The sequence below is a fragment of the Chiloscyllium punctatum genome, chromosome 24 (assembly GCF_047496795.1).
Source record: "Chiloscyllium punctatum isolate Juve2018m chromosome 24, sChiPun1.3, whole genome shotgun sequence".
Taxonomy (NCBI): domain Eukaryota; kingdom Metazoa; phylum Chordata; class Chondrichthyes; order Orectolobiformes; family Hemiscylliidae; genus Chiloscyllium; species Chiloscyllium punctatum.
In genome coordinates this window covers 86,761,261-86,774,316 of record NC_092762.1, presented here as the reverse complement: position 1 = coordinate 86,774,316, position 13,056 = coordinate 86,761,261, and the positions used below count along the sequence as shown (strand labels likewise).

General features: G+C 43.3%; 1 protein-coding gene across 2 annotated transcripts in view; it reads right to left on the bottom strand.

Annotated features, from left to right (window-relative positions):
* kcnn1b (potassium intermediate/small conductance calcium-activated channel, subfamily N, member 1b) overlaps positions 1 to 13,056 on the bottom strand; it is a 98,770-nt gene that overhangs the window by 29,311 nt on the left and 56,403 nt on the right. For both annotated transcript variants that reach the window (XM_072594412.1, XM_072594414.1), the window contains one exon: positions 9,437 to 9,855. In XM_072594412.1, the coding sequence (XP_072450513.1) occupies positions 9,437 to 9,855 (419 nt within the window). The remainder of the gene's footprint in view (positions 1 to 9,436; positions 9,856 to 13,056) is intronic.

Genomic DNA, 13,056 nt, shown 5'->3' with positions numbered 1-13,056 from the left:
TGTCTCTTTATCACTCTCCTATGTCTTTTAAAAAATGCTCCTTGATTTATCCTACATTCCCAGTTTTCCTATTGTTTGCTGATATCTTACACTGTGAACCTCTGCCTTTGCCTGAGATTCACCTTGATAGAGAGAAATAGGCCAAAAAACCTGTACACTATGAACAAAGGACAGGATTGATCTAGAATTAAAAAACAAAACAAAATGTGGGTGCTGTGGTAAATCAGAAACAAAAACAGAAGTTGTTGGAAAAACTCAGCAGGTCTGGTAGCATCTGTGGAGAGAAACCAGAGTTAATGTTTCAGGTTGAATGACCCTTCTTCACTTGTGAAGAGTCTGAGGAAAGGTTACTTGATCAAAACATCAACTCTGATTTCTCTCTTGATCTGGAATTTTCAAGTTATACCCAACTGTAGCTCAATACTTTCCAATATTGGCACTTGAATTCAAACCCATAGTCAATGCTGAATTATCACTCATGGTGCCTGAACAGCATGACAATGTAAACATCGATGCCCAACTCAGAGGGTTACAACATACAAGGCCATCACCCACGCCTGTGCCAGCTCTCTGAAAGAGCCAGCTAACTAGTCCCATTGCCCCATCCTTTCCTAGTCCTACAAATCTTTCTGTCTTCAAATATCTAACCAAATCCCTTCAGTAAATTATTACTAATACTGTTTCCATCAGCCTTTCAAGCCAAGCATTCCAGACTGATTATCTCACTGTGTAAAACCTCCTCCCCTTGTGCTTCTCCCGATTCTTTTGCTAATCACCTTCAATCCATGTTCTCAGCTTAATAATGACTGACTCGAAATTTCATCTTTCATTATTACATCAATTGCTCTTAAAATTTATTAATTCTTCCTTGAGTGGGCGTCACTGACAAGGCCAATATTTATTGCTTATTCCCAGTTGCCCTTGTTTCTCTTTATCTACCTTTGAATTATTTGAAGATAGAATCCAGACAGTGTGGAAGCAGGCCATTTGGTCCATCGAGTCCACACTGAGCCTCCAAAAAACATTCCACCCAATCTCACACCATCCCTATAACCCTGCATTTCAATGCCTAATCCACGTAGCTTGCATGCTATGGGCAATTTAGCACAGCCGAGCCACCCAACCTGCACATCTTTGGACTATGGGAGGAAACCAGAGCACCCAGAGAAAACCCATGCAGACACGGGGTGAATGTACAAACTCTACATAGACAGTGACCTGAGGCTGGTATTGAACCTGGGTCCCTGTTTTCCTACTCCCATTCTCCAGACGCCTCCTTATTTGAGACTACTCAATTAAGTCGCTCCTTGGATCCCTCTGTTGTAAGGAAAATAACCCCAGCCTATCCACTCTTTCCCCATACCTGCAATTTTCACATGCAGATAACATTCTTGATTTCTTTTGTACCATCTCCACAGTAAGTGTGTCCTTCCTGAAATGTGATGACCAGACTGTGTACAGTCCTCCAGCTGTGGCCAGCCCACTGTCTTGTATTGTTCCAGCATTATATCACCCACTAAAGGAAAGTATCCCAAATGCCTTCTTTACCACCATATCTCCCTGTCCTGGCATCTTCAGGGACTTGTGGATGCTCACTCCAAGGAGTCCCACTTTCTGTTGGCTTTCTCAATATCCCTCTATTGATTGTGTATTCCCTTACTTTGTTTACCTTCCAAAAACACATTACTTACTCCTTCTCCGGGTTAGACTCCATCCTCCAGTTTTCCACCCACTCAAGCAAACCACTGATATTTTCCTACAGTCAACAGCCATTCTCTTCACTATCAACTACCAGGCAATTTATGTGTTGTCTTCAAATTTCCTGATCATGCCTCCCACACTTAAAATCTAACTCATTAATATATACCACAAACAGCTACAGAAACAGTTTCTCATTTGCAAAACATCCATCAGCCAATATCTCTTATTTCCTGTCACTGAGCCAGTTTCGGATCCAACTTGCCACAATTTCCTGCATCCCATTTTTTTTCTGACCAATCTGCCATGGGAATGTTGTCAAATGCCTTATTGAACTCCAGGTTAATAACATCCACTGCATCATCCTCATCAATCCTTCTTATTACTTAATAGGATTTTTTTTTAAACAAGACCGACATGACCTACCCTTAACAAAATCATGCCAAGTTCCCCTTATAAATCTACATTTCTCTAAATAACAGTTAATCCTCTCACTAAATATTGATTCCAGTAATTTGCCCATCACAAAGACCAACTGGTGGAGTATAATTATTTGGCTTATCCCTCGCATCCTTTTTGAATAATGGTGCGACATTCGCAATCCTCCCTGGTACCTCACTTGTCTTTAGCGACAGTTGGAAAATGATCCTCAGAGTATCTGCTATTACCTCTTGGCCTCCTGTAAGTCTCAGATACAATCCATCTGACCCTGGTGACTTATTCACTCAAACAATGTCAATCCCTTTAGTGATTTATGTTTTTTTTTAAATCTAATATTTCACACTGTCCTCACCATCCCTCTCTTTGATAAAGACAGAGATAAAATAACTATCAAGAACCCTGCTCTAATCTTCGGTGCCCACACACAAGTTACCCGGATATCTCTGTAGGAACAACCCTTTCCTGGCCATTCTCTTGCTGTCAATATACAGATAAAACATCTCTGGATTTTCCATAATTTGACTGGATTTTTTTTGTATCCTTTCTTTCCTAATTTATTTTTTCACTTCACACTGTATTTTTTATACTCCTCTGAAGTTTTTTTTGAGACTGTCATGACGATTATTTTTCTGTTTTATTTTAACCTCTGGAACACCAATGGATTTTGGCAAGACCACTTTTCTTCCATCATCAATTTAAATAAAAGCATCCTTGTCCCCCACAGTCCTGACAAAAAGTCTCAATTCCAATCTCCCTTCCCATCCCAAGTTCCTTGAATGAATTACTACCTCCCAAATCTCACCTTTCATCCAAATCCATCTTTCCAATCAGATTTGCATTCCTGCCCCAGTATTACTGCCTGCACCAATTACAAAGGATACTCTGAGTGACTTTGCCAAAAAGTAATGTCTCCTTGACCAGCCTGCAGCCTCTCACATGGGGCCTGACACCAACCTCCGTCATGACTTCTCCACTGTCCTCTAGCTTGGGATGGTGTTGGGGGAATTGTGGGGTCTGAAATCATTGTTTCTACTCCCAGCACCACTTCTGCTCCATGGCATTTGATTTCATCACCTTCCTCCAAACCTGTCAATGTATTTTAATCAGACACTACCTATCCTCATTGCCAAACCTGACCCTGAGCTGAGATTTCTACTGTGTATCTGCACCATCACCCTAACCACCCAGTTTCACATCATTAAATCATTTCAACTTTGCCTCAGCTCATCTGCTGTGAAAGTCTTCATCTATGCCATTCTCATGGATGACCCCTCTAAGCTGTGACACACCACGCTGGAGATCTGCGAAAGAACCACTCAGGTCCACGCAGACAAAAAAATAAATTAGCAGGAAAGCTAACTGTCACCTCCAGATTTGAATATTCCAAAATTCCTGCTGGCCTGTCACATTCCACCCTCCACATCCTTGAGGAAATCTGTGTTCCAACTCACACCAGGAGCTGAGAACCTCTCACTCACCTGTGATCACAGACCTACACTGGCTCCCAGTGAAGTTACTCCCTGATCTTAGAATACTTACCCTCATTTTCAAATCTTTTCACAGCCTCATTTTTCCCTAATGCCATACCTTCTCCATCCCATAATCTTCCAATATTGGGGAATTCTGGCTTCTTCAGCATCTCTCGAGTTTAATCACTTCAGAGAAAATGCTTGAAACACTCAGCAGAGGTGTGCAGAGAGAAAACAAAACTTAATGTTTTAGACCTTTAACCACATGAAGATTGGTTCCAATAAAAGAGAAGCTTTCTTTTCTCTCCTCTGTTGCCACCTGACCTGCTGAATTCTTTCAGGGTTCTCTGCTTTCATTTCAGATTCGATGCAGGAATACAACAAAATCTGCAATTGATTTAAATTTCCCCAAAAGAGAAAGACGAATCACCCAGGGTTAACAAAAAAGTTAATCAGTGATGGTGTATAAGAATGCCAGAATCGTGGTGAGCCTGAGGATTGGGAGCAATTTGCACCCAACAAAGGAGGATCAGGAAAAGACAACAGCAACTAATGGGCTGCATCAATAATGGACTGTAAAAGCTTCTGTCAGTTTGTTAAAAGGAAATAATTAACAAAGTGTGAGACAGGAGAATTTACAATGGGGAACAGGAAATAGCAAAGAAAATTTATGGGAGGGAAGTCATATTTGACAATTTTTTTTTGGAGATTGATATTACTTGTAGCAGAGGCAAAGGTGAACCAGTGGATGTGGCGTGCTGGCATTTTCAGAAGGCTTTTAATTAGATCCCACACAGGAGGTTAGTCAATAACATTAGTACACATGGGATTGGGAGGAAAATGCGAAGACAGTTTTGAGAATTTGTTAATAGAAAGAAAGCAGAAAGGAGTAAAAAAAAGCTGGATCATTCTCAGGATAGCACACTGTTAATAGTGGTCCACATTTGTTCATAATCTATATCAATGATGAGGACGGTGAGTACCAGTTTTAATATTTCCAAGTTGCTGATGGCACCAATCTGGGTGAAATGTACGTTGTGAGGAGGATGCAGGGAGGTTTCAATGGGACTTGGAATTGCTATGTGAATGGGCAAGAACATTCATGGCAGGTGGAGAATAATGTAAATAATGTAAATAAGTTTAAATTGTTCCCTTTGGAAGAAAAAGCAAATAGAGTCATAGAGATGTACAGCATGGAAGCAGACCTTTGGCCCAACTCCTCCAAGCTAACCAGGTATTCTAAATTAATCTAGTCCCATTTGCCAGCATTTGGCCCATATTCCTTCAAACCTTTCCTATTCATATACTCATCTAGATGCCTTTTAAATGTTGCAATTGTACCAGCCTCCACCACTTCCTCTGGCAGTTCAGTCCATACACGTACCACTCTCTGAGTGAAAACGTTGCCTCTTAGGTCTCTTAAATCTTTCCCCTCTCCCCTTAAACCTATGCCCTCTAGTTTTGGACCCCTCCAAATCGGGGAAAAGACCTTGGCTATTTACCCTATCCATGCCCCTCATGATTTTATAAACCTCTGTAAGGTCATCCCTCAGCCTCCGACCCTCCAGGGAAAACAGCCCCAGCCTATTCAGCCTCTACTATAGCTCAAATCCTCCAACCCTGGCAAATTCCTTGTAAATCTTTTCTGAACTCTTTCAAGGTTCACAACATCCTTCCGATAAGAGGGGGACCAGAACTGCACGTAATATTCCAAAACTGGCCTAACCAATGTCCTGTACTTCCTCAATATGACCTCCCAACTCTTATATTCAATGCACTGACCAATAAAGACAAGCATACCAAAACCTTCTTCACTATCCTATAAACCTGGGGCTCCACTTTCAAAGAATAGAGAAAATATTTCTGAAATTATACGAGGTTAGAATGTGCAGGAGTCCAAAAGGATCTGAGTCTTAGATTCATAGAAGCAGACCCTTCAGTCCAACTTGTCCATGTTGACTAAATTTCCAAACTAAACTAGTCCCACTTGCCTGTATTTGGCCCATATCCCTCTAAACCTTTCTTTTTCATGTACCTGTCCAAATATCTTTTAAATATTGGAATTGTATCTGCATCTACCACTTTCTCTGGTAGTTCATTCCACAAACGAACCACCCTCTGTGTGGGTGTTCTTGATTGAGAGGCATTAAATGTGCAGCAAGCAATGAAGAAGGCAAGCAGAATGTTGTTATTCAGTTCAGGGGGGTTTGAGTACTGGAGTGAAGCTGTCTCACTGCAAATGCATTGAGTCTTGGTGGGGCTGCAGTAGAGTATTGTGTGCTTCACAAATGACGTTCCCTCCATTGTAAGGTTAGAAGTAGGGATATTCAATGATGATTGCACAATGTTCAACACCATTCGTGATCCTCAGCTGCTGAAGCAGTCTGTTCAAGTGCAGCAATATTCAGGCTTGGGCTGAAAAGTGGCAAATAACATTCAAGCCACACAAATGCCAGGTCAAGATCATCTCCAATACAAAACTACCATCCCCCTTTGAAAATCAATACCATTAGCATCACTGCATCCCCCACTATCAATATTCTGGAGATTACCATGAACTAGAAACTGGTTTATATGACTGGTTCAGTTCAATCATATAAACAGCAGGTTAGCAACAAGGAATCCTGCAGCATAGCTCACCTTCTGACTCCCCAAAACCTATCCACCATCTACAAGGCACAATTTGGGAGTGTAATGGAATACTCCCAACTTGCCTGGATGGGTGCAGCTCCAACAACACTCAACAAGCTCAACACCACCCAGGGCAAAACAGCCCAATAGATTGGCATCACATCCACAAGCATCCACTCTCTCCAACACTGATGCCCCATAGCAGAAATGTGTGACATCTACAAGATGCACTGCAGAAATTCACCCAAGAACCTTTGACAACAATTTCCAAACCCACGACTGCTTCCATCCAGAAGGACAAGAGCAGCAGACATCTGGGAACACCACCCCCTGCAAGTTCCCTTCCAAGCCACTCACCATCCTGACTTGGAAAACTCTATTAAGACATTCCTTAAAACCTGACTCAGTGACAATATTGGTCAGCTGTCCAAATACCTGCTCAGGTAACTCAATAATGAACACACACCTCTCCAGAGAATGTTTAATCAGGACAATATAGAGAGAACTTTACTCTGTATCCAATCTCATGCTGTTCCTGTCCTGGGAGTATTTGATGGGGGAACAGTATTAAAGGAGCTTCACGCTGTATCTAACACTTTGCTGTTCCTGTCCTGGGAGTATTTAATCGGGGATAGTGCTTTACTCTGAGCACTTTCACCTGTTACAGAGTCACAGAGATGTACAGCATGGAAACAGACTCTTCGGTCCAACCCATCCACGCCAACCAGACATCCCAACCTAATCTAGTCCCACCTGCCAGCACCCGGCCCATATCCCTCCAAACCCTTCCTATTTATATACCCATCCAAATGCCTCTTAAATGTTGCAATTGTACCAGCCTCCACCAGATCCTCTGGCAGCTCATTCCACACACGTACCACCCTCTGCATTGAAAAAGTTGCCCCTTAGGTCTCTATTATATCTTTCCCATCTCACCCTAAACCTATGCCCTCTAGTTCTGGACTCCCCGACCCCAGGGAAAAAATTTGTCTGTTTATCCCATCCATGCCCCTCATAATTTTGTAAACCTTTGTAAGGTCACCCCTCAGCCTCCAACCCTCCAGGGAAAACAGCCCCAGCCTGTTCAGCCTCTCCCTATAGCTCAAATCCTCCAAACCTGGCAACATCCTTGTAAATCTTTTCTGAACTCCTTCATGTTTCACAACATCTTTCCGATAGGAAGGAGACCAGAATTGCACACAATATTCCAACAGTGGCCTAACCAATGTCTTATACAGCCACAACATGACCTCCCAACTCCTGAACTCAATACTCTGACCAGTAAAGGAAAGCATACCAAACGCCTTCTTCACTGTCCTATCTACCTTTGACTCCACTTTCAAGGAGCTATGAATCTGCACTCCAAGGTCTCTTTGTTCAGCAACACTCCCTAGGACCTTACCATTAAGTGTATAAGTCCTGCTAAGATTTGCTTTCCCAAAATGCAGCACCTCACATGTATCTGAATTAAACTCCATCTGCCACTTCTCAGTGCATTGGCGCATCTGGTCCAGATCCTGTTGTAATCTGAGGTAACCCTCTTCGCTGTCCACTACACCTCCAATTTTGGTGTCATCTGCAAACTTACTAACTGTACCTCCTATGCCCGCATCCAAATCACTTATGTAAATGACAAAAAGTAGAGGACCCAGCACCGATCCTTGTGGCACTCCACTGGTCACAGGCCTCCAGTCTGAAAAGCAACCCTCCACCACCACCCTCTGTCTTCTACCTTTGAGCCAGTTCTGTATCCAAATGGCCAGTTCTCCCTGTATTCCATGAGATCTAACCTTGCTAATCAGTCTCCCATGGGGAACCTTGTCGAACGCCTTACTGAAGTCCATATAGATCACATCTACCGCTCTGCCCTCATCAATCCTCTTTGTTATTTCTTCAAAAAACTCAATCAAGTTTGTGAGACATGATTTCCCATGCACAAAGCCATGTTGACTATCCCTAATCAGTCCTTGCCTTCCCAAATACATGTACATCCTGTCCCTCAGGATTCCCTCCAACAACTTGCCCACCACTGAGGTCAGGCTCACTGGTCTATAGTTCCCTGGCTTGTCCTTACTACCCTTCTTAAACAGTGGCATCACGCTAGCCAACCTCCAGTCTTCTGGCTCCTCACCTGTGACTATCGATGATACAAATATCTCAGCAAGAGGCCCAGCAATCACTTCTCTAGCTTCCCACAGAGTTCTCGGGTACACCTGATCAGGTCCTGGGGATTTATCCACCTTTAACCGGTTCAAGACATCCAGCACTTCCTTCTCTGTAATCTGGACATTTTGCAAGATGTTACCATCTATTTCCCTACAGTCTATATCTTCCATATCCTTTTCCACAGTAAATACTGATGCAAAATATTCATTTTGCATCCTGACAGGAATACACTTTCTCTGGATTCGCGTTATCTAATTTCTGAAGGCTTCCTATTTCCCAGTCATCCCTTTACCTGCGAACATCTGCCCCCAATCAGCTTTCAAAAGTTCTTGCCTAATACCATCAAAATTGGCCTTTCTCCAATTTAGAACTTCAACTTTTAGATTTGGTCTATCCTTTTCCATCACTATTTTAAAAAGAACAGAATTATGGTCGCTGGCCCCAAAGTGCTCCCCCACTGACACCTCAGTCACCTGCCCTGCCTTATTTCCCAAAGGTCAAGTTCTGCACCTTCTCTAGTAGGTACATCCACAAACTGAATCAGAAAATTGTCTTGTACACACTTAAGAAATTCCTCTCCATCTAAACCTTTAACACTATGGCAGTCCCAGTCGATGTTTGGAAAGGTAAAACCCCCTACCATAACCACCCTATTATTCTTACAGATAGCTGAGATCTCCTTACAAGTTTGTTTCTTAATTTCCCTCTGACTATTAGGGTGTTAAAAATTGGAAATGTTCCCCATTGCAGGTTCCAAACTCACAGCGATAAACATTAAATTCAGTGTATGTAACAGAAGGTGAGTTCTGTGGACACAGCAATGCCAATAGTCTCTAACACAGAGAGGATTAGTTAGACCCTTCTGCAGGGCCTTTGAGAGCAGATCCTTGAAGAGTTAAATTGTGAAAATGGTATTGCAAGGGAAGGAAACGGGTTTAACCCAAATTCTACTTGCCCCTACTGCCCCCTACTAAAAGCCTCACTGGGGTGAGTAATGGTCAAAAGACTGAAACACTGCGGGCTTGCCTTACCTTTCGCACACACGCACAGTCCATGCAGCTATAATCCACGAAGAGATACTAAAGACCAGGAGCACGGTCCCTGGGCAAATTGTCATGAGAGTCTTCATTACAAAGCGAGTATTGAAGTTTATCTTGTTGAGGGCTCCAATGCTTCGAGATGAGGCGTCTGTGAATAGTTTACTGTGGAGCAACATCACCCTGGCAATCAGATAGAGTCTGAGGAACATGGGGATGGAGAGGATAATGTCCACGTCTGCATTGGCCATTGACGTTGTATAAGTGAAGGCGAGACGTGCGGTCCATGTGAAGATGTACTGCCCAGGGATTGGGTGAATCGCACACACAAGCAACTCCAGGCAGATGAAAAATATCCTTTCGTAAGTCATGGCTATTCTCCAATCGTCAGCTCCATTGTCAACCATGAAGAGCTAGAAGGCAAGGAAGAGATGGCAGAGTTAGGCCCAAGGGGCTCACAGGAACAGGAGGAGGCCATTCAGCCCCTTGAGAATGATCTACCTTTCAAATATATCATGGCTGATCTTTATTTTGCCTTCATTCTGAACGTCTTATTAGCTCTTGCCCTAGAAAAGTCTCTGTTTTATCATTTTCAATTACCTCCTCAGCAGCCTATTGGTGGAACAGTAATGCATTGTCTCCCGAACGGCCTGGACCAAATGTTAAAGTCCTTCACCCTTCCAACAAAATGGCTTCTTCCCCTTGACCCAGTCAAATCCTTTCATCATCAAAAAAGGTAACAGATCAGAAAAAGGTAACAGTCTGTGATCTGCCTTTGAGAGAATTATCATTAATTGTCAAAACTAAACATTGTGCAACCCTTCCCTTTTCTCTGATTCTGTATCTACTTCAAATACCAGGGGTCAGTTAGCTCAGTTGGTTGAATGGCTGGTTAGAGGAGAGAGTGTGGTTTTGGAAAAGCACAGCAGGTCAGGCAGCATCCAAGGAGCAGGAGAATCGATGTTTCGAGCATAAGCCCTTCATCCTGATGAAGGACTTATGCCTGAAATGTGGACTCTCCTGCTCCTCAGATGCTGCCTGACCTGCTGTGCTTTTCCAGCCCCACACTCATGACTCTGATCTCCAGCATCTGCAGACGTCACTTTGCCTGAATGGCTGGTTAATAATGCTAAACAGATGGGTTCAATTTCTGCACTGGCTGAGGTCACTGGGAAGGGGCCATCTTCTCAACCCACCCCACCCCTCACCTAAGGCATGGTGACCCTCAAGTTAACTCACTACTAGTTGCCTCCCTGTAATGATACAGCAGTACTATGGTGACTTTAACATTTTTTCAAACCAGGAAAAAGAGAAGGCCACTCAGCCCTTTGACCCTGTTCTGCCATTTAATAAGATTGTGGCTGATCTCACAACACCCAACCATGACAGAATGTTAAATTCCTGAATTGCTAACTCTGCTTCTCTCTCTGCAGCATCTACCTTGCCTTAGTGAGAGTTACCACAATGGCTGATTTTATTTCAGAATGACAACAACCTGTCTGATACCGTTAGAGTGAAATCAGGATCAGTTATCACCGGAAAGTTTCCGAAGTCAGGGATCAAATCTAACTCACAGAAGTAGCTTGCTAATTGGGCAAGGCAGCAATAAATCAATTCCCTTTCACTGCCATTGTGAGAAATTCCTGATCCGAATTTAAAACTCATAAGCATTGTTTTCAATTGCAAGCAGTGTTCTCAATTATTCATTGTGGTGAACAGCCTGATCACTGAATGCAAGAAGCTCCTGAATCTAACAATCTCTGGCATAGTTCTTAAAATGCCAATAGTTTAACAATTGCTTCTAGAGTCTGCTGGACCAGCCCATGTCCACAGCTCACCCTCCCTGCTTCCCTCACATATTGCCCATATTAATTCTGCTCCCAACACATTGTCAGACACTGACACCCTGCACAATGTGCTGCCACTTGAGAAAGAGATTTCACTGTTACACAGCATCCCTGTTCCACGTGAGGATTGGCTGTGAGGAGCTTCTTTCACTGTTGTCAGTCAATTATGAAAATCTAAACTCAAATGATGGAAGGCACTGAGAAACACACAGAGCTAGTCATTGCAAACAGCAAAATGAGGGGGTCACGCACAGGGTATTCAGTTGCTAACCCTCCAGGAGACTGACCTGGAATCTCCAGCTATTAAATAGGCACCTTCAGGACATCACTACAGGTTTCACACATACACACACACACAACACACACACAACACACACACACACACAACACACACACACAGACATACACACACAGACACAGAAACACAAACATTAACACACACAGAAGCAAACAGACATACACACACACAGACCCAGACATTCACATAAACAGACATAGAAACACACACAGATAGACAGAGACATAGACACACCCACAGATACTTATAGAAAACCACACGCACACAAGAAAGAATTGACTGAGTTAAAAAGACATTGATCCATAATTTTCTTTGAACAGTTTCATTTGTTAGAAAAAAAGATGTGAAGCAGGGAAAGCAATGGCCATTTGACCAAGATTCATCCAATCAGTGGAACCAGGACTTTATTCTTTGACAGTTACTGCCTTCAGGAAGAGCATGCTGCAGTGATAGAAACAGAGCAGTGTAGGGGACAGGATGGCTGTGCTCACATCATGCAACCTGGTAAATGGCAGGAGGTCACCCAGACTGAAGGAGTGCTGGTCATCAATACCCGAGATGGGAGGCCCCTTCATTGGGCCAAACAAGAAAAGGGGAAACACGGGGAGCTCAAGTGCTAAGGTGAAAGGAACAATTTTGTAAAGGAAGAAATTGCATTTATATAGTGCCTTTTGCCACTGCCTCCTGTCCTGCATGTACTTATGCCTCCCAGGAGATCTGTCATGGGGTGTCAATGACTGAGAGGGCTATTTTGTGTGAGATCCCAGACTCTGCACAAGTCACTGACCATTTTCTGCTGTCCACTTTTGGAGATATTGATTCTTTTGCCTCAGCCATTGTGTGTTTGAAGAGGGTGATGCTCCCACATCACAGCAGCTAAAAAAAAAGGTGTTAGAGTGGGAAGGTCTGAACGATAGGGAGAGGCTGAATAAGCTGGGGCTGTTTTCTCTGGACCATCGGAGTCTAAGAGATGACCTTATAGAGGTTTTAAAAAACATGAGGGGCATGGATGGGATAAACAGACAAACTCTTTTCTCTGGGGTCGGGGAGTCCAGAACTAATGGCATAGGTTTAGGGTGAGAGGGGAAAGAAATAAAAGAGACCTAGGGGGCAACGTTTTCATGCAGAGGGTGGTACGTGTATGGAATGAGCTGCCAGTGGGAGTGGTGGAGGCTGGTAGATTTGCAACATTTAAAAGGCATCTGGATGGGTATATGAATAGGAAGGGTTTAGAGGGATATGGGCCGGGTGCTGGCAAATGGAACTAGATTTATGTAGGATATCTGGTCGGCATGGACTAGTTGGACTGAAGGTTCTGTTTCTGTGTTGGACATCTCTATGATTCTATGACATGGGATTTGGGAACGGGATGAGCCCCATGAGCCTGTTCCAACATCCAATAAGATCATGGCTGACCTGGTCATGGTCTCAGCTGCATTTTTCCCATTTGGCTCTAGCCCCACCCCTAA